Source organism: Thermobia domestica, chromosome 15 (genome assembly GCF_964235325.1).
Source record: "Thermobia domestica chromosome 15, izTheDome1.hap1.1, whole genome shotgun sequence".
NCBI lineage: Eukaryota > Metazoa > Arthropoda > Insecta > Zygentoma > Lepismatidae > Thermobia > Thermobia domestica.
The window spans coordinates 190,858,934-190,882,366 of NC_137468.1; the positions used below are offsets into that span (position 1 = coordinate 190,858,934).

Below are 23,433 nucleotides of genomic sequence, written 5' to 3' on the forward strand. Positions count from 1 at the left end.
ACCGTTTACGATATAAAGTTGAACGAAAATGAAGAATACCCTACAGGCTAGTGAGTCTTACAAAAGTGATGTGTATTTGAATAAACAGAGCAGCTTCCGAGAAAAAAAAAAGTATGCTTTTTATCAACTTCAAAAAAAATGTTGTATGAATACATGACATTCTAAATCAAACTTTAAAAAATATTTAGAATAAATTGTACAGGAAATAACTACATTATTCAGTTCGCTGAGCCGGAAAAAACAACGCGAACGATGCGTATACTCCTAACAACTTTTTAGTCATAACCCAATCTTTTTATTCAACAATGGAAATAAACAAAAACAAAGTAAGAAAAAGGAGGTGGCAAACTATTAGGTAATCTCGAGTGACGGAAGCGGCTACTATTAACAGCACTTGTGATTAGATTATCATGCTCATAATCTTGGAGCAAAGAAATTTCTTATATAATGTAATTAATACCATTTAATTAAGAAAACCATCAGTTTGATTTTTCTGACAGAAAAATTCAGAAACGCACGCAATTAAAATAATAATAAAACAAAAATCAGAAAAAAATGCTACTACTATTTTTTTTTAAAATATACAAAAAATTGCTACTAGCATATTTTTTAAAGCACCGTTCATTATAGAACTGACTAGTTCATGTTTCTTCAACATTTTTCTTATCATATTACATCAAGCATCATACTGGCATAACTCAAAAGAACGTATAAAAAAGCAAATAACGCTCAAGTCCACCATTATTTCTCTATCAATATTAACAAGCATTCTTCACTTTAAAAAAAATGTTCTCTGCCCTTCATATAATTCAGTCTTCAACCTGTATTACACATTACAGTTTTCACTTCTTAGAAATTCTTAAAATTTGTTGACGTAATTACAATTTAGAATGTACATAAAAGCTACCCATTAATTAAGAAAAATCACAGTTTAAATACGCTGTAATTGTACAGTCTTGTTCAAAAATCATTGGACATTCGTATTTCTACAGAAAGTCCTGCACGGTACAGGGGAACATGAACAAAAAAAAAAAAAAAAAAAAAAAAAAAAAAAAAAAAAAGACGAAGTAGTGCATACAATCTCAGGAACTTATCTCTTGAAACATGGATGGTCAATTCTTTTGAATAAGGCTGTACTTATTGTCGAAAAATCTGTTACTTAAGTGCTAAGTTTAATAGTATATAGAAACATATTCAAGGCTATATACATAACATTTCTATTTCCTTTAAAAAAAAGAAGCCCAATAGTCTAAAAATAGAAAATACAATCAATCAATCACACACACATACAGACAGGTCGCAACAGGAAAGTTACATACAAACGATGCACCAACAACTCATACAAAATAAACAGGATAGCTTCCGCACACCTGCTTCATTCTTTCGATTCAATAACACGTACTTTCATTGAGTTATTAAATCACATTTTACGAGTAAACACAAATATAAGCAAAATATTTTCACAACAGCGTATAACATTCTTTCAAGTATTGGGCCTTACTGTCGTGTATTAATTTCGTTTCCGTGGTTTCGCAATACCACACGTTCATTTTTAGAGTGACCATTTTGATCATGATACAGACAAAATTTAAACCAAATTTATCATGAAACAAAAGCTTTGTTCATCTCTTTGATTCATATATTGCCAACAAATAAAACAAAAACAATAATCTTTCTTAATTTCCAAATTGTATGCTGTCAGCAGATCTGATGAAAACTTATTTGAAAACAATTAGAACTCCAATTGAATACGCAGTGCGTGCCGTGGGAGGCGAAGGCCCCGGGCGCCGAAGTAAGGGGCGCAAAAATTTGGGAGGAGAAAAGAAAAGAAGGAAAGAAAAACTACTTGGAATATTATTAGTATAGTACTTAAATCCTCTTCCTGCTTTAGGAAGTGGTCGTATAATATTACCCATGTTAGGAAAATACATGTGCACATATACAAAATGGAAGAAGTAATAAAAAGTGCTCAAAATCAAGGAAAAGCAGAGTTTATTTTCGAAAATAAATTTTTCGCTTCGCGCCAATCACGGTAGCGCTTCACGGCTGGTCTGTCGACCTCATTCATATGTACGGGGGCGTCGTTGTATATTCTCGCCCCGGCCCGGGTGCTGATTTTCCACGGCACGGCACTAGGATATATGATCTCTTTACAAAATCCTTCCTAGAATTTATTAAGTTCTCAAAATATGAAGTTAATTATTGCTCATCTAATTCAATGAAAAGTAGATCATCTGAGGTGTAGAAACAACACAAGGAGGCAACAAATTTTAAGGTTAAAAACGATTTAAGTATGGAAGCTCCTTTGTAGCATTTTATTTAATTAATTAATTTATTTTTTTAAATCTTCACAGACTTTAAAGCGAAATATGCTCATGATAACATTGATATCATTTATATTACACGCTAAAAAACGCCATATCTTTGTTCAATGTTAACCGTTTCTTTTCGTCGTAGACTTGGACCTAGAGGTTAGTCTGAGATCTAAAATACAAGGGGGGGGGGGGGGCTAAAATAAGCTTCCTCTCTCATTTTCCCCAGGAAGCGAACAGCAATGGGGGAACAAGACAGCGGTTGCACGCGCAACACACCCAGACACAAGTGGGTATCGTTCATCCGCGATCCTGTAAATGGTGCAGTCACAGCGCCTGCGCAAAGCGGAGATGAGTCTCTCAGTCTGAGCCTGGTAGCTATGGAAAGAAGGCGCGTTTTGACGTCGTGGTCAAAGGATGTAAGTGTGAGCAGTTATCCGCTATAAATGGGGACCTGGGGTATCGGGAGCAGAAATCCATAACTGTCTCGTGGAAGTCTATGGGTCTGATGTGGCGTCGCCAAGTCATTGAGGGGCGTCAGCAAGTGCTGAACACACCGAGACCTGGAAAGACATCCACGGCCACTACAGACGAAAATGTCGGGATGGTGGATGTCGCTTTGGTAGCAAAAAATGCTGAAGCCACAGATGTTCTTCAACGCTTCTTCCATATGCAAAGCCGTAATTTCTTTCCTGGAAGAGTTTTTGAAGCTTATAAACTGTTATGACAAATGTCTCAATGCACGTAGTACTAATGTCGAAAAATAAAGGTACCTCTGATCTTTAATTTCACATGCTATTTTTGGTCTTGCATCCAAACCTTTGTCCACAGTCGCCTGGTGAAACTTATTTTTGGACTCCCCCTCCTACATCTACTTTCCACCGAGAATCAAACCCAGCTGAACCGCACCAAAGGGAGAAAGAAGTTAGCTTACGTACTTCCAATATCATTGCCGTTGGTCTAGGCAAGGCATATATATCTATTACTGTTCATGACTGGATCGTAACAATCAACTGTCACTCATAGACTCAAAAAGCAAGAATCGAAAAGTGACTAATACACAACAGAATGACCAAGACTTGAAAGATTATAACTAAATATCGATAGAAACTTATGATTGAAATAAGATTTTTCTTAATTGTGGGCAGCTCGTTTTCCGTTCATGTACCCAATCCAGCGTTCAGCTGTAGTGGAAAACAAGGGATCGTGGTCGATAGTACCAAGCAACAGAAGCTGATTAATATGTGTAGCATGGTAGTCCCATCGAGCTACGTTAGGTGCTAACCCAAGAGTAAAATGGCGGAGATCATACACTGTACCTGACCCAATATCATACAAGAGTAAGAGTTTCTTTAGCGAAACCATTCCCTCATTAAATAACGTTTCAGCCTCTTTACTATGTTCGGTGGGGGAGATAACCTTCAGATCATACAATCCTAGAAGAGAATAAATAAAGCCATTCAGAACGAAGGAGCTTGGTTGGGTAGGGTATTCTTCATACCATTTATACTTATCCATAAACAGAGCCAAGACTCCACGATCCTGACTCAACACATGAAAGGGCTTCAGCCCTCGAATGGCAGATTTCAGGTACCTCGCATCTCCAGAGTGATGATAAGCTCGGGCAAGAACGGAAATCGCATGTCCTTGACCCATGGCTGAATACCAGCCGGGCTCCAACTCCATCATGCCGGCGGCTACTCGTCGCTTCACTGGGATTGGCCAGCCACCGTTGGCGTCTTGATGCTCTACGAACCAACGAGCTGCATCATAAAATTGAGCCATATGATCACTCGATGAGAGCGTTAGATTATCCAGGTACCCTGAGCCCCGAAGAGTAATTCCAATTACCTTCAATTTAGAACGGGATATTTTTCTTCTTTTATTTTGATACATAAACCCTTTCTGCAGGTCGACCACCAAATCACGGGTCAACCTTTTCCACTGGTTTTGACATCCCATTCCGTGATACACATTTTCTTCCTGAAACAAAAGTATCGTGATAAAAGACAATTAATATTATGTTTAAAAAAGAATAACCTGTCTGGATGAAGGTTACTTAATTCCTTAACAGCATTCCATTACTGTATAGTGAGATTTAGAAATAAATTTAGGATAATGAGAAATGACCAATACTATCAGGTTACTTAGAAAACCAATAATTTTCTAAATTATGTAATCACTAATTCTTTTATTTACAGAGCGATCAAACAGCCACACAATCCAGATGCTAGTACAGTAAAGCTCCGATTATCCCCAGAACTGGAAAAGAAAATCCTTAAGTTTTACGTTCCACGTTTGTGCAGGCTAGACTAAAGGAGAGGAAACGGGAGAACCCCGACAAAACTCACGCACACGGTGTTTGTCCATTACAAAGCTCACTTGATATGAGTTCAGATCGAACCAAGGACCCCATACACCAGAGGTGAATGCTCTGCCACTGAGCCATCGGGATAACACGGAAAAAAATTAAATATGAGGTGCAAATACAAAACAAAAAGCATAAAAACTGTTTTATTGTACAGTCTGCAGAAAAAAAAAAACCTGCAACATGAGCATGTAAGTTTATTGTGAAAAGAAGAAGTCTTTTGCTCCAAAATAAGTGTGCAGGGGCGGACGCAGAGGTTTCTCTTGGTGTGATTCGTGCCACTTAAGACGTTATATTGATTCCCTTGGCTATTAGGCGTAGTTTCACAATAAACTTTCATGCTCATGTTGCAGTTTTTTTGCTGCAGACTGTACAAAAACCATAATTAAACTTCTAAAATATGTACAGAGCAGCAGAAACCTTTACTCTACGTCTAGATCACTAAAATAAAGAATAAAAAAAAACAATACTGTACTGTAAAAAAAAGTGTTCAGTTACGCCTTTAAAAAAATAGTCGGCACATAGTTGCAGCAACTACTTATGAAAACTCGCGGATAATCGGGCTTCACTGTATTTATTTTATTTTATTTCTTTCGCTGCACACACAGCTGGTAAATGATTGAGGTTCGGAACTTACAGCAGTATCGTGTACACACTACAGAAAAGAATTTTCATTCTGGAAGAACACGTAATGAGTTTAGGTTACGAAACCATATGGACACGCTATGCAGAGACACATTTTACGATTTAGGATTTAGATTTCTGAGGTTTCGACATTTATGGCCATTTAGCCCGCCACATATGATAAATGATGTCCCTCGGCAAGCACTATATCCGAAGAAAGGGAAGGAAGGAAGAGGCCTGGAACTTGTATGTTAGGAACTATTTCGACATTTGCCTGGTGTGAATGAGGAAAACTCAGGAAAACCTCATTCAGGATGGCTGGCCTGAAAAAGCTTTTTGTAATTTTTCGACTGAGTGCCCCCACCGAGAATCGAACCCGGGACCGCTCGCACCGAAAGCGAGAGCGTTAGGAACTACGCTCCGCGGAGCCAAGCTGAGGCACGTCTCGAAATAAATAAACCATTACATTTCAGTACAATAATTTCAAGACGACTGGAACCATGTCAGATAACCCTCGAAATAACAGTTCGAGGACAAATTGATGAACATCAGTGTCCAATGAGAAATAGTCCGGTGAAGTTTCGGTTGTCTAGTTTAGGGATGGCCAGAATCGGTTCCTGGTGAACCGGTTTTCGGGTCTGAACGGATCCGGTTCTTCGGATCAAGGTCTGGAACCGGTTCTTCGGATCCAGGTCTGGAACCGGTTCTGAAAGCCGGATCTCCGAGAACCGGTTCCTCGCGGAACCGGAATTTTGTGGTCATCCCTAGTCTAGTTCAGTGGTGCATCTTCCGGTACAACATATACGGCTCTGAGGAAATCGTTACAAATGTTCCCGTACAAAATCAAGAGTTGTACAGGAGCTAACGCCAAGTGATTCCTTCAAGCACATTAAGTACTGTCACTGGTTCAAGAAACATGTAATGACTGATGGAGAGGAGTTAGATGACTGGTATTGGTCAGGCAAGGCTTGATTTCACCTCGTACATGATTTACGGATTTCGTGTTTGAGGTCGACTGATACTCTACATGAACTGCATGAGTCTCTCCTTCACGCTCAAAAGATCGGTGCATAGTGTGCCATGTCTAGAAATAGAATTTTCATTATCTTCTTCCGCACCATTATCACCATAAACGTTATCTTCAGCTGGCCAGGAAATTTTTCATTACTCTCATTGATGAGGGAAATGACATAACATGGTTTAACAGAACAGTGCAACATCCCAGTAGACACCATTCACGTGACTAAGGGGTACTTAAAATCGTCTTAGCAGACCATATCATTTCCAGATCACCATGGTCATTCCGGTCTCCCGACCTCGCTCTCCCACATTTTGGAGAAACTGCAGACCAACATTAGATGAACTGTGGACAACATTTCATATGCCACGCCCCAAAGCGTGTTCACGAACTTTCATGAGAACGGTGCACATGTGTAAAGCACTAAATGCTGGCCACTTTCAACATCATTTGTATTGCCTCCATGCGTTGTGTGATTTTTGATCACCCTGTATATAAAACCCGAAAATTCATGAATGCAAAAACAAAAGTTGGAACAAAACCAACTCAGTTTAGTGTCTTCATAAAATTTACTTTTAAATTAAACTTCCATCTTCTTACATCTCTTTTCCTCAAGCTTTCTAAATACTAACTATATGTATGCATCCCACACGTGTTACCATGTGAAACACCTTTTACGTTCCGCCCATGTTAGACTTTCAAACCTACCATCCAACTGCTATCTTACTGAGATGTTCTGATAAAATCCGCATACAGGTTATTAAAATTAAAGCAACCAATCAATACTTGTTCATTTATTTATTAACACAGCTCCATTGCAAAGCAGACAGAAAGGAATATCAGAAAGGAAAGGAAGGTCTATATATTTATCCACCGTGACTGAAGGGAAAACATTCGACAATCTTAAGTCATGATGGCTGGCCACGGGGCTCAAACCCAGAACTTTGTGATTACGAAGCGACAACATAAATCATTCAAATATATTGATTTGACAATACCGTTAACGGTTAAAGAATCAAACAGCCTTCAGTTCACAAGAACTATTTCAAGTTTATTTGCATTCATATTGAATGATCAACTACATAAAACAGGGAGAAGACAATATGAGAACTGAAATCTAGTTCTCCAACTTTGACTATAGATTGGTCTACAAATCTTAGCTCATTTAGGAAAGCACTTCCATTATTGAAAAAAAATTAAATCTTTGAGTTTAACGTCCCACGATTATGCCTGTTAGACTAAGGAAGACGATGATTAAAGCAAGTGAATGATGATGGAAGAATTGGTGGAATGAGAATGTGAAAGGAAACCCACGAACAAAATGTTGTCCACTACAAACTTACTTGGCCAGAGATTGAACCAGGACCCTACATCAGAGATAAGCGCTCTAATACTACGCCACCGTGCCCCCTGTTATTCATTATTGGAAAATGAATTTGCAACAAATGAGTTAATGCCGCTTTGTCTATTTTCAACCGTTTCTCACAACTGATCTAGTCATACTGAGTGTTTTAATGTTAAGTTTACGCCTAAGAATAAATTCTGATGCAAATGCTATTTAAAAGAGCACAATTATTCTGTTGTCTACTATGACACGATGACAACTATTTACTTGCTATCAACCACTACGTACAGATTCCATTTCAATAGAACCCAATTAACGAACAACTGAGATATTCGAACTGATTTCATTAATTTGTAAATTCAAGAGATGGAAATCTTGACCATGGCGATATTTATGTTTGAGACGCTGAAATAACTGAAACTTACAGATTGTTAGAAGCTGCTGAGGAACTAGTATGTGAATTATCCAAATATTAATCTTTCAAAACCTTCGGTACTTGCACAATCATTTTTAGAGAGGCTGTCTGGGAGTATTGGATTACTATCCACCTACCTCTCTAAAAATTGGTGTACAAATACTGGAGCATTCATGAACATGGATATTTGGATACTCCACATACAAGTTCCTCAGTGATGTCTTGACCCGACTACGATAGGTTCCATAGTAGTGGAGCTATGAATTTTTAAAAGTTCTTTTGTTTCACGTTTTCGGCACCCTATAACTCCGAAACTATCCACGTTTGAGCACAGGTTCAAGTGAACTTTTTTTCTTATTTTGATCTGAGGAATCGGTTCCCAAAATATCGTGACACATTTTTGTAAAACCTTGTATACACAATAGTGATCCCGTTGCTACTTTCCTCTGCGTCTGACTACGTAACGTCTTAGCTTTCTTTTTTTTAACCCTCATTAAAAAAAAAAAAAAAAAAAAAAAAAAAAATACACAGCATTTCAATGATTATTTGTCATATGGCGCTTTTAACTCTACCAATCATTAACGATTAAATCACACATACAGAGACTGCAAAATATCTGGAAAAATTAGCATCAATCGAAAAAAATGCTTGCAACAAAAAAGTTGATATTTTGGAGGGAGAAACTAACGTGTGATAAAATTAATCACCCCAGGGCGGGGCTCACTTTGAAAACTTAAAATGGGGATCTTCACTTTTTTTTTTTTTTTTTTTTTTTTATCGTGGATCCGGATTCTATGGTGGAGAAAAGAAAAATTTATTGAAACGTTTTTTCGATTCGTGATGAATGGCGCTGTAATCATTGAAAAGTAGTTTCACTAAGGATTCTATCATTGGGAGCTCCCACGATTCATTCCAGAATAAATCTCCGTTAAATAGTACCACTCTTTTGTCTCAAGTGTTTTCTCGAATTGTGGAAGATGACGTGAAGAATGCCTCTGTAATTATTCGAAAATTTAGATAATTCAAATATGGCAATACAATTAGATGCCGTTTGCGGTGGTAGTCGTACCTGGGGACAAATCATTTTATCAGCGCCATTTCTCCGTAATCATGAAACTAGGCAAAATAAGTCCAAAAACAATAAATGAATGCAGTTAAAAATAAACGAAGCAATGCAACGGATGTAGTAAAAAAAAAAAAAAAAAAAAAAAAAAAAAAAAAAAAAAAAAAAAAAAAATGCAATTGAATGTGGTATCAATAATACTCAAAATCACAACGAATACAAAGCAATCTTCCACCCACCTACCACGAGTCATGAAAACATTTAGGATAAAAGATTGATACTATCTGCGGCAGATTTATTTGGAATGAAACATCGTGATTCCCAATTGAAGAAACCTTACTGAAACTAGTTTTTACTGATTACAGCCATGAATCACAAACCGAAAATACAGTATTTCGAATAAAATCTACTTATTTTTTTCTCGTAAAATTTGAATCTCCCAATAAAAAATGGGAATCCGCATTAAGTCCTTAGGGAGGGTACGAAGAATGTTAAATTTATCACAAGTGAATTTCACTCTCCAAAATATTAACTTTTTATCAAACAATTTTCAGTCGGGCTTATTTCTGCACAAGTTAAAAAATCATCCTACATATATATGAGGTGTTCAAGAAGTATCAAACTTTTGGTTGGCGAAAATACATGTAACTTGGGTATCCTAAACACTAATCCCCCTTCAAAATAGTCTCCTTGGTAAGGCACACACTTCTCCCAGCGCTCCCGCCATTGTTGGAAACACTTGTGGAACGCAGTTTTTTGGAATGGTGAACAACCATGCCATCGTATTCCGCATGCATGATTTCTTGACTTAAATCGGGTCCCTTTTAGTGGCATTTTCAGCTTGGAAAATAACCAAAAATCACACGGAGCCATATCGGGTGAGTAGGGAGAATGACGACACACAGGAATGTTGTGTTTGGCGATGAAAGCCTGAATCAAATTTCGCAGACGCTCTCCTGATGTCCATATTCTCGTTCAAAATTAAATGTACCAATTTGATTGAATGGTTTCCGCTTGGGTATCGCCAAGCTTTCGGCAAAATTTGATCCAATATCGCTGCTCAAGTTTTTCTGCCATTTTCTAAAAAAAACTGAAATGCGACGACCGCTCACTACACGTCTTAACTCGTTGGACGACTGACGCTTTCTGTGGGCGGGAAAAAAAATCACTACTGCGCATGAGTGTTCCCTCTAAATTTACACTGAAGAAAGTCTTCCGCGTTTTATTGGTTTACATGGGGGAAAAAAATGAGGTTCAACACTTTTTGAACAACCCTCGTGTGTATATATAGGGTATCTCAAAAGTCTCCTGACATAGGGTAATTGCTATTATCAGAGCTACAACAAAATGTGAGAGGGGAAACTATATCCAAATATGACATTTTCAATCTAGTTTCAATCTAAACTGTTTTTTTTTTTTAATCGGACGAGCCTTTTGGGCTGTACACTATTTATGTGCCCAATGTTAAATAAAAATGAAACGTTGCCATTTATCTGGATCCACAACATAAGTGAATGAAGTTACTGTCTGTTATGCTAACGTGTAGATGGACAGCCTCCATTTCAAATATGATCCCATCCAGCATACTCTTACGAAATTCAACCACCTCCAGTTCCACCCTTCCCTTCCCCAAACGCAGGTAAATGGCAACGTTGCATTTTCATTTAACATTGGGCACATACAGAGTGTAAGCCTAAATAGCCCGTCAAATTAAAAAAAAAAAAAAGAAAAATCCTTCACTTTAGATTGAAAACATTATATTTGGAGGTGGTTTCCCCCTCTTACATTTTATTGTAACTCTAATAATAACCCTATGTTAGGGGACTTTTGAGACACCCTGTATGTAATGGTCCTAGGATCTACAATTAAAATATTTTATCTCCAAGTTGATCTAAAATTTTCGGTTGAAATATCTCAGTTCTTCATTTGTACCTAACGCTCTTAAATCATTTGTTATTTAACAGAAATGGTAAGAAGAGATCACAGACTACTTACCTCAGCAGCAATTAGTAAATCTGAACATAAATAATGAAGATGGAAGACTTCTTTCTTTTCTCGACTCTGAAGAGTCACTGTTAAACTACCATTTCCTAACATTTTCAAATTCAAACTAAGGATGAAATCTAATACATGATCTAACTTTAATGTGATGTCAGCATCCAGTAAGTTATCTGAGAAGAAAAAAAAATATATCATTATCCACAAGTTCTAATTTCAATCAAGTATTAACATTAAATTAGCAGAAATACCATCTGACATTTATTGAAGTACAACTATAAATTGCAAAAGAAAATTCTATATACGAGGATAAGCCAAAAATTATCCGGAATGTAGCTATAACTCTTCTTACATTGTTCATACCTGTCCTCGTTTATTGTATTGTTATGCTAACTAACTAACTAACTAACTCTATGGCCTATGGAACCCGGAGGTTCAGTGCCGCGTTCACAAAAGCTCTCCACTGACTTCTATCCTTAGCTAATTGCATCCAGTTTCTACTTTGTATTCCTATCTCTGCGAGATCCATCTTAATATTGTCCTCCCATCTGCGCCTAGGTCTTCCTAATGGTCGTTTTCCTATGGGTCTACCAGTCAAGACTTTGAAATCATTTTTACTTTCTTCCATTCTAGCTACATGACCTGCCCACCTAAGCCTTCTAGACTTGACGACCCTAACAATGTTGGGTAAACCGTATAAACTATGTAGTTCCTCGTTATGAAGCTTCCGCCATTCCCCATTCTCGTTCCTCTTGGGTCCGAATATTCTTCTCAAAATCCTGTTCTCAAATACTTTCAGTCTATGTTCTTCCCTCAGAGTAAGCGACCATGTTTCACAACCATACAGAACAACAGGCATGATTATCGTTTTATATATTTTAAGCTGATGATGTATTGTTATGCTGATGATGTAAATTTAATAGTGGATGATAGGAGAACAATAGAAAGAAATACAGAGATCTTATTAAACGCTTACAGGGACATGGGTTTAGAAGTAAATGCAGATAAAACTAAATACATGGAAGTGCGTCGGGACCGGAATACAGCAAATTATGCATGCGTTAAAATATCAAATAATACTTTTGATAAAGTGGATACTTTCAAATATCTAGGATCAATATTAACAGAGGAAAATCATATTCACGAAGAAATTAAATGTCGACTAAAAGCAGGGAATTCGTGTTACTATTCGGTTCAAAATCTCTTGTCATCGCGAATTCAGTCGAGGAATCTGAAGCTTAAAATATACAAAACGATAATCATGCCTGTTCTGTATAGTTGTGAAACATGGTCGCTTACTCTGAAAGAAGAACATAGACTGAAAGTATTTGAGAACAAGGTCCTGAGACGAATATTCGGACCCAAGAGGAACGGGAATGGAGAATGGCGGAAACTTCATAACGAGGAACTACATAATTTATATGGTCTACCCAACATTGTTAGGGTCGTCAAGTCTAGAAGACTAATCGGAAAATGACCATTAAGAGGACCTAGGCGCAGATGGGAGGACAATATTAAGATGGATCTCGCAGAGATAGGAATACAAAGTAGAAACTGGATGCAGTTAGCTAAGGATAGAAGTCAGTGGAGAGCTTTTATGAACGCGGCATTGAACCTCCAGGTTCCATAAGCCATAGAGTTAGTTAGTTAATTAGTTAGTTAGTTATGCTGTTGTGTTCATGCTATAAAAGTTTGTACCCAATTCCTCCACTTGTCTTCCGTTTGTTCCAGATAGATCATGGCCGCTCCATTAGAAATTTGTACCAAAGAGGAACAACGAGCAGTGATCCGGTCTTTGTGGTCGGAAGGTATGTCATGGGCCGCAATTAGTCTCCAGACGATGTGTCACTTTATCAATAATAACTGAACCATGTCACGTGCACGCTCAATGGTTTTATCATTTGTGGCCGTAGATGGTCGTCCAGTTCCTTTCTCTTGTGTAACACTTGTGCGACCATTTTTGAATTTTTCAATCCATTCGTAGACACTCAGTTGAGGCAAGACATTGTTCCCGTATTGTGCTGAAAATCTTCGATGGACTGCGGCCCCTGATACACCATTGGACCACAAAAACCGGATCACTGCTCGTTGTTCCTCTTTGGTGCAAACTTCTAATGGAGTGGCCATGATCTATCTGCAACAAAAGGAACACAAACAGAGAAATTAGCATCAAACTTTGATAGCATGACCACAACTGCATAACAATACAATAAACGAGGACAGAGGTCAGTGTGTACAATGTAAGCAGAGTTTGTCAAAATTGCGGATAATTTTTGATTTACCCTCGTACATAATACATTCTACGAGGCACGTTCAGAAAGTAAGTTTCCCTAGGGTGGTAAACGCAAAGAAGACATTATATTCTTCAATCATTTACTAGCACACATACAGCACAGTTGACACTCTTTTCCAACATATTTACCATTGGAATTCAGATACTTGTCATACCGTGGGATGAACTTTTGTGTAAGGCATCACGACAAACTAATTAATAATAATAATAATAATAATAATAATAATAATAATAATAATAATAATAATAATAATAATTTATTATTATTATTATTATTATTATTATTATTATTATTATTATTATTATTATTATTATTATGAAGGCTATAATTTTCGATAAAGTAATGATTCTATGTAGTGCTGAGAATTGCTGCTGTTGCTGGTATACTCTGTCTCAAAATTCATTTTAATTCATTATTAAATGCTTTATATTTTTAAACTTTAAATTTTCGTGACAATCTATGGAACTGCGAGATAACACCAGCGGTTGGGATTCACTACCTTGGCATATTTGAATTTTATTAAGACCAAATATTTCGATGTCTTAAAAATCACTGACATCTCTATCGAAGCCAACAGTACTTTTGACGCTGTAAATTGAGTTACCGAATTGGAAATATTTCACCTGGAATTTCTTCATCCAAAAAACAATGAACTTGGTTCTACTTAAAACAGTAAAAACTACTGGAAACCACAACGCACTACAAAATATAATACTAAAAGTACTGATGGAAATACTTAAGCTCATGTATTAACTATAGAGAACTATTTCTTCTTCAAATCAACAATGCATTGTGAGTTCAGCTGGTTTTGCAGTTTCAAGTGGAGTCAATTTTTCTCGGTGAGGTGAGTAGGGGAATGAAGAAATTCACAGACGGAACATGTAGGATTGGTAGCTCTGTTTACAACTTTAATGATCTTATGAACCGTCTCTTTCGTGAAACTCGATTCCAAATGTCCATGAAGGTCCCGTCTGAAGTTCACTGGGACTGGCGTGTATTCATGGACTGACTGAATTCGTGTCGGGGTTAAAAATATAATCTCGTTGGTCGTCATCTGCGTTAGAATATTTCTGCGACCACAGTTCTAACTTCATGCGTGTTACTCCACTCTTTACAGATACTTTGAACATCTTTTACGATTCACCAAGAAATCAAACAACTTTATTTATTGTTTACTTATGGACACACATACACACAATGCTTCCTTTATGCCTTTCTGTCACATCTCGGTTCCGATATACCTTGACAAGCGGTTTCCATTAGTGGTGGGCACAAAAACCGGTTTTTAAAAATTATCAAAAACTGATCGGTTTTCTCCAAAAACCGGTTCTGGTTTTCACCGAAACCGGTTTCGGTTTTCTTCAAAACTGGTTCGGTTTTTCATCGGACTCGGTTTCGGTTTTCTTCAAAACCGGTTCCTCCGGTTTATTTTTCAAATTTTGTTCTACTTCTGACCAGAATAGTGTTTTGTTGTTCTCCAGAAACCGAATCCGTTTCCACAGAAATAGTTTTATGCGTTTTCCAAAAGTTTTCACCAAAACCAGTTACGGTGAAAAACCGAACCGGTTTTTGGATAAAACCGAAACCGGTGTCGGTGAAAAAACGAAATGTCGGTTTTTCGGGTTTAGGTTTTTCTAGAGCCCGGTTTCCGGTTTTTATAAAAAACGGTTTTGCCCATCCCTAGCTTCCATACAACCAACTCGCACTCACTTCAATTAACTGCAACAATCATTGTCAGCGGTGACGAGTCATTTGGTCACATGTTACCTGTCAAACATCATCTATAATAACAGAAATGGACTAAAGTTTGTTCTCACCTGGGGTGACTTAACTTTCTGTCCGATGTACTTATTGTCATTGCTATGGGAAATCTCTTTATATAAGTCCTGATTGACTGATCAACGCCTAGGCAAAACTTCTTAATCTAGAAACTTGAAATTTGGGCAGTACATAGAATTTGTGACGTACGGTACAACAAAGGAAGAATCTGTTTTGGAAATTCGAGGTGAAAAGCTGGCAGGTAGGGAATACAGGATTACAATTATTATAATACGATTTCCGTATCTCAACAAAACAAAACAAAACAAAACAAACAAACAAACAAACCAAAAAAAAAAAAAAACCTAAGATATGAAATTTGGTATTTACAATTTTCATTTGAAATAATTAAACACACTTTTCAGCATTCCCCCTCCCCCTTAATACTTCACCTACAAGTGAAGAAAATGAAAAGCAGGTTGCAATTATTAAATTAAAATATTCAAATTTCGGAATCCTTTAAGGTTAGAGAAATGAAATCTGGTACTTAAACTTTTCATTTAAAATAATTTATCACGTATTTCTTTTTCTTCTTACATTTGACCTAAAGGGAAAGAAAATGGGATGAGGCTAAAATTATTATAATAAGATCTTCACATCTCGCAATTCTTATGTTAGAGAAATTAAATTTGATATTGGACTTCCTGTTTAAAATAATTAAGTATTTGAGTTTTTTTTTTTTTAAATATTTGACTTAAAAGGGAAGGGAAGGGTGTGAGGTTGGTTCACTAAAACGTCTATACGAGATATTCAAATTACGTGCGAGACTTCGAACATCGAAATACTCTATATAAGTGGTTCTCAAAGTGGGGTCTGTTGACCTAGCCTGGGGGTCCGCGACGCCTAAAAATTGAAATGTAATAAAATGGAACCCACAGATGTTATGCAAGAAGTAAGATTAAGAATCTGCAGCTCTGCGCAATACAAGTACAAAACAATAACTATTCATTATTTCCAGTGCTCAAAGATTTCATTGATTCTTCAGGTGAAGAACTCTTTGTTGAAATGCACAAAACACTTGCAGGACACTCGAGAGCATTAGCTGCAAGTTTTCGAGAATATTTCTCTGTCTCACAACCTGATAATGGTTGGATTGAAAATCCTTTCACTAATGTAGAAATTCATGAAATACAACGTATGAATCTCTAACACAGAACAAGAACAGCTATTTCTTGTGATACTTCATGAAAAACGCTTTTCAAACAAAGTGAACTCTGTAGCTTTTTGCTGCGTATGTATTGTGAGTATGAAGAGTTGTCTAAAAATACATTGCAGCATTTGATGCCTTTCCCTACCACTTACTTAAATGAGCAGACTTTTTCTGCTCTTTGCAGTATTAAAACCTTAAAGCGAAGTCGTTTTAATGGGGAACTGGACCTAAGATTGATGGCAACAAAATTTATTCCAGATTTCAATGCAATGATGGAAAAAAACACAAAGAATTTCTTTCCTCACATTAGTGTTCCCACATTTGAGAACATTGTTGTTAAGTGGATTTCCTTTAAAAAAAAAAAAAAAAAAAAAAAAAAAAAAGTTACTTTTTCAATTGAAATTTTGTTCACTTGGAAATAATCATGTACCTTTAGAATAAATTAGTAGTTGCATTATTTTTCTTGATCTTTTTCTTGTCAGTGGTAATTCTAATTAGTATATTTTTTTAAAATTTCAGATAGCTTTACAAGGAGGTCTGCAGATCACTTCTCGAATGAACAGAGGGTCCGCGTTACCGGAAAATTTGAGAACCACTGCTCTATATGAAAGGCACAAAGGCAGGAATGCAAATTATTGTTCACAGCTAAACGTGGGAGTATTTGCTAATTTGGTTATAAGGATAGTTTAATGTATGTTAGCATAGATGGTTTCATGAAACACAAATAAATCCAACCTGCACGATATACTTGTGGATTCGGATGTAACAACCATATGAATAGAATCTAACTACAGGTACTCCAAATCAATACGAATATAACTACACTGATACACAAGAACACATATATACGCTTATTATATGTATCTCTATAGTAGAACGTCGATAATCCGAACGCGGTCCCTAGAAGCTTTTTACATTTTGTCTTAGCGCAAGCGATAAACAAACAATAGGGTTGTCCGTCGGCGTTGTGTGAAATCAGTGTTTTTACAAAAGCTCATTCATATGTAATTGTTTGTCATACACATTTTTATTTTTATTTTCCCTTAAGCCTATAGAAGTTAAGCTTTAAGAGTGAGTTATATAACACTGTAAATTTAGTGTACGAGCAGGTTCTTCAGAAAAATTAAATATACGTAGTCTTACATACGGTATCAATAGAAGAGCATACAGTATAGTATATTTAAATCTAAATGACATTTTCTTGGTCATTTTCAAAAATCCGAACAATTTGAAAATCCGATCTACCTGTGATCTCAATTAGTTCGGATTTTCGACTTCCTACTGTATATTATTTTTACCTGTATTTATAAATTTGAGCACATGACTGTTGGTCTCTTTATCCAAGGGGCGTGATATAGAGGAGCCGATGGGTACATCCCAGGGCGCCGTCTCCTTCTCACCATCTTCCAAAACCTTCCGTCGAGGTTCTGGTTCAGTTAAATTTTTACTATAATGGGAAAGTCCAAACTGAGCTATCTGCGTGGGATAGTAGTAGCCTTGGCTTTCCCACTGTGTAGAAATAGGTACACCTGAAAATGAAGAACAAAATCATTCAATTATCATCATTATACAAATATAAAAGCCTACAGGAGTTGTTCCGTTTATATCTGATGAATTTTGTAACGCCGCTTTCACCTCCGTAGTGAGACAAAACCATAAAGCTAGTATCGTTCTCAGTGTAGAGTCTCAGCTTGCAGATGCCAGAATATCGTGATGGTGTTACTGAAATGTGAACGAAATGAACCGTAATTGAAACCATGATTCACAATCTTCTTTCATACAATCGAATAGTGAAACGGTCAGGAAATTGTTTAATCATCGGAGGACCCATAGAGACATCGTGGCCAGACAAACACAATTGGGACCCATGCAAAAATATTATCCGACGAATACTCTATATGAATGAAATTTTCGACGGTGGACCTTTTCTGAATTGTGAGCAGGAGTTTCTTTAAACAATAATAACTGAGCGATTTTTATTAAAATATGAGCTGTCTGCCAGACACGAGCTGAAACAAGAGTTTCTCGACCATTTTATGGCATTACCCACCATAAGGTCACATCTTGACTTCAAAAATTCCACTGTTAATTTAAAATAACCTTCATTATATCTTCAATAATTCAATTATTAGCATAAGTTATTCCCTTTTGGGATTTCTGGTACGAATCTGTACCATGGAGTTGTGTTGTACTAAAACGTTTATCAAGATCATATAACACGTATTGAACCCGAGTTGTTTTTATTGATCAAGTCAAGCATGGATCAAAGAACACCTCAAATACCTTTTGGAACCGGACAGTCAAAACTGGCGGCGCCAAGTGTGGGTGGAGAGGCGTGACTTTTATTTATTTTTTTTTCTTTCAAAATGTTTTCTCACCCTTAGTTTACAAGATACCAGATCCAAATTTTGCATTTTTTTAAAATTTTTCTTTGATTTTTCGAAATTTCTGTGATTATTTTTAGAAAAAATTCCGTTTTTTTCCGAATTTCCGAGTTCAGGTGTATGATTCAGTCGTTAGAGTGGTACCGTTGGAAAGGGCGCGTAATACTGAAGAAAATGACCTTTGAACCATGACGCTAGGCCAAATAGTAATGATGCAGTAAATTTTTAGAGTATATATATATATGGGTCACTTTTTGACTTTCAAAAAAAAATTATCAGCCCTTTGTTTTCAAGATACAAGACTGAAATTTTGCACACGCATTCTGTACATAACTACGTATTTTTCAAGAGATTTTCAGATCTCTACGTGAATCCAGGTCCGGGCCAGAGGGACGCAAACATTTTGAATTTTTTTTTTTCGAAAAAACTCCCACTTTCTTCCGATTTTCCCATTTTTGGTGTATAATACGGACAAGCGAATGGCGCCGTTGAAAAGGATGCTGTATTTTGAAAAAAATAAGTAAGAACAATGATTCTACGATAAATAGTAAGGAAGCAGTAGCTGTTTGAGTGATAGCCTAAAATTTATCTCAAAAAAATGTAAATCCCAAAAGGGTTAAATAGCCCTAATGATAAAACTCATTTTCAATTAAATGTAAAGATGGAAGGTGTTTCTTTTCACTCCATATCAATTTCAAACATATTAAGTTACTTTAAAATAAACTATACTCTGATTTACTAGTGTCCTTACCTTCAGTTGCACTTACACACTTCACACGATCACGCACTTCCACGTTATAATTTTCAAAATACATGAATACACCTTTGGGATCATATTTTCCTTTTGGGTAATAAACTTTGGAGTAACTGTGAGACCATTCAAATCTTTCGTATCCATCGTAAGTCGCTAACTTTCCAAACACCTAAAAAGACGGAAAAAAATCTTATATTGTGTATCTCAGGATAAAATTAATTTCATCATGAAATATTTTTTTTAAATTCATGTTCTCTATAGCCAGGGCTTGGAACTTTTTCTTCAGACTTCTGACTTCTATCTGTAACGTCTTGAAAACAGTCGAAGGCACAACACACCCGTTATTTCGAACTAGCAATGAAAGTGATAAAGAAGTTGTGTATTTAAAATTACTCTAAATATTATACACTATTTACAGACGCAAATTTTTAAATTATTAAGTTTATTCATTATTTCATGGGCAAGTGTAACCAGTACAAAAAATAAATAAATAAATCATAAAATGAAAGAATTGGAGCCCAAACAAGCGATTAAAACACAAAAAAGACATGAAACTCTTTAGTTTAACGTCCCAGGACTATGCCCTTTAGGGTAATGAAAACGGATGATTAACGAAGGTTAATAGTGATGAAATTAAATGGAATGAAAAAAATGAAATCTTTGAGTTTTACGTCCCATGGTTATGCCGGTTAGGCTAAGGGAGACGGTGATGATGAGTAATGGATGAAAATGGTGGAATGAAGAAAGTGGGAAGAAACGGGAGAACCCCGAGGTAACCCACGCACACGGTGTCTGTCCACCACAAAGTTCACTTGGCGGGGGCTGGGATCGAACCCGGGACTCCAAGCACCAGAGGTGAACGCTCTACCACTGAGCTACCGCGGCCCCGATGAAATTAAATCTTTGTGCACTCCTACTAAAATGAAATCTTTCAGTTTAACGTCCCACGGATGTGCCCATTACGCTAAGGGAGACGGATGATTTAAAGCAAGTGAACGACGATGGAAGAATTGGTGGAATGAGAAAAACACGGGAATACTCCGAGAAAGACCACAGACACAATATTGCCCCACCACAAACTTACTTGGCTGGGGATCAAAACAGGGGCTCCACGCACCAGAGGTAAGCGCTCTACCACTGAGACACCATGTCCCCTTCCTCTCCCACTCGGAATCGAACTGAGGACCACATGCATCAAAGGCATACCTATTAGCCACTAAACCAAGGATGATTGAAACAGGAACATTAATGTATTTAAAGGTATTATATCAATCATGATATGGTTAACGTATTTTGTTTTCTGGATGTTACACGTTAGTTTAAACTTACCTTCAATAACTTTTCATTGTACGGTATAACGGAAGCCACGAGATGTGGCTAAACTAGAAGTGTGTGTTTTGTAAACGAAGAAGCCCCTGATTGAGACAGGGGTTCCCAATGCCACTGAAACTTTCGGCTTTAATAAAAATGTAGACGCATTCCTTAGTTTAATTTATTCTTTAATAATACTAAAATAGTGTGTTTGTCATCATCTTTTCGCTTAGAAAAGAGTGATCTACTCAACAAATTTGTTATATGGACAGATCTTCGTTTGATCTAATCGAGTACGAATCCCTTTCTACAATTTTCAGCTCGGGAGGTTGGATATGGGAGCGGTAAAAATGTATGTACGTCTCTTGCATTTGTAATAGAGGTATGCACGGCCTACAAAACAACTATCACTTCGGGTCGGGCTCAGACCGTAAATTTTTAAATATACAACCACATTTGTCGTGCCTAATTTTGTAAATATACTGTACAATGATATTCACTGCACATTTCTTTCTGGAGAACTTTTAAAGCACAACTATAAAATTAAACCTCTAATTGATGTAAATAAAAATACAATTTTACATTAATTATTAAGTTTCTGTAATTCGGGCTCATTTGATTATCTCACGAGTTCAGACCTGGCTCGGACCTAAATGCTAAAACGTATTTCGAACTCGGGTCGGGCTTCACATTATAAATTTACGGGCCCGGCCCGTGCAGGCCTCTAATTCATAATAACGCCTTGCGTGTATACAACCTCAACTGTCACTGCTATGTAGGCACATACGAGGGCTGATCAAAAAGTAAGGTTACAAAGCCTGCAGTGAAACGTGTATATATTATTTCATACAACTAATACAGCCAACAGATAGTATATACAAAGCCTGCAGTGAAACGTGTATATATTATTTCATATAACTAATACAGCCAACAGATAGTACATACATTAGGTTATTTTTCGACATAGTCTCCATATTGGTTGAGGGACTTGTTGCATCATGGGACGGATTCTCTCCTGATAAAAATCCTGTCCTTGCGTGTTCAGCCACGTTGTCAAGAAGTGTCTCACCTCCTCGTCGAAAACGGAGCGACGACCTCCTAGGTGCTCCTTTATCAAGTGCTGGAACAGGTGAAAGTAGCTTGGAGCGAGGTCCGGGCTATAGGGTGGGTGTTTGATCACGTGTTCACATATGCTGATGCCGTGCTGGGTCGGCCACTGCAGTCCTCGTTGGGGTGACGTTTTCTCTACCAGTCGATACCAATCTGCGACATGCTGACAAGACATTACAGTCTCTCCGTAAACCTCCATCAGCTGCCGGTGAATTTCAGCCGCGGTTACATGTCTCAACTCACAGAAATCGAATAACTGAGCAGACTTCTACGCAAGACCAGTTTTCCAACTGAGTAGCCATTTGTGTTTACCTACAACTAACGCTGTAGGTGGCTGAAACTGCGCATAGTTGCCAACTCCATGTATTAAAATTACCGCACATTTCTTGTCTCTCTATAACAGACGAAACTCGAAAAATACTGGTCTTGTAACCTTAGTTTCTGATCTACCCTCGTAAACCGCAGAATATAAATACCGGGAAATTGAATGGATTACAGACTTTTTCCTCCTTTTCTAGTGAATATTCTCAACTAACAGTCGGCAACTTCTTTTATCCATGTTCTGAAAACAAACCGGACAGTGACAAACGATTACTGATAACAGCAATAATAATCACTAGTAAGTTTAGTTCCTACAGTAGTTAATCTCATAATTATTTTCATTTTCTTTGATTTTTATTAAATTCAACTACTAAATGTAACTTTAATGCTTTCTTTTAAACGCTGCATTCAAACACACACGACTGTATTCTTCTCTTTTTATTTTCTTTTTTAACAACAGATACCTATCCATTATTATTTCCAATCATAATGGTTGTGTACACATTCTTATCTTTTATCAATAATTTAACTTATGAAAATGGCAAAGGTATTTTTAAATACAGCAGACTCTCGATAAATCGAACTACCATCATTTGAAAAAAAGTTTATTTCCTCTGAAAACGGTATTGAAAACAAAGGTTAAAAAGAAAAAAAATTATTAAATAGACCTTTTAAATTTCCTGCTTCTTCGACAATTCGAAGTAATAGAGTACTTTTTTTTTTTTTTTTTTGTTAGACAAATTGTGAACAAAAGAATGCTGGTTTAACTGGTTACCTGTTATTCAGACGCAGTCGTAGGAAAGAGTGACACATTTGATGATAAAGATGAAATAGGCGATGAAATAAAGAAAGACTCACCTGAAGTTTCCGAAATGGCTGAAAATTTACGAAGACTTATTGAATGTCAACTAAATGTTTCTAATAACGTATTTTACGGAATAAATGAAATGTAAGATTTTTTGTTGACCACGTAAAAAACCAATCTAAACAAAGGACAGTCATGAACTTTCTTTAATCTTTCCGTTTAACGTCCTACGATTATGATTTTTAGGCTAACGGAGAGGGATGATTAAAAATGAAATGAAATCTTTGAGGTTTACGTCCCACGATTACGAAGGTTAGGCTAAAGGAGACGGTGGTGATGAGTA

General features: G+C 36.8%; 1 protein-coding gene across 1 annotated transcript in view; it reads right to left on the reverse strand.

The window, feature by feature from the left end:
• Window positions 1-545: 545 nt before the first annotated feature.
• Hsepi (D-glucuronyl C5-epimerase) overlaps window positions 546-23,433 on the reverse strand; it is a 42,848-nt gene continuing 19,960 nt past the window's right edge. The window contains exons 4-7 of the mRNA XM_081740593.1: window positions 19,541-19,712; window positions 17,704-17,934; window positions 11,141-11,316; window positions 546-4,295 (exon numbers count right to left, since the gene is read on the reverse strand). Coding sequence (XP_081596719.1) covers window positions 3,447-4,295; window positions 11,141-11,316; window positions 17,704-17,934; window positions 19,541-19,712 — 1,428 coding nt within the window. The 3' untranslated portion in view covers window positions 546-3,446. The remainder of the gene's footprint in view (window positions 4,296-11,140; window positions 11,317-17,703; window positions 17,935-19,540; window positions 19,713-23,433) is intronic.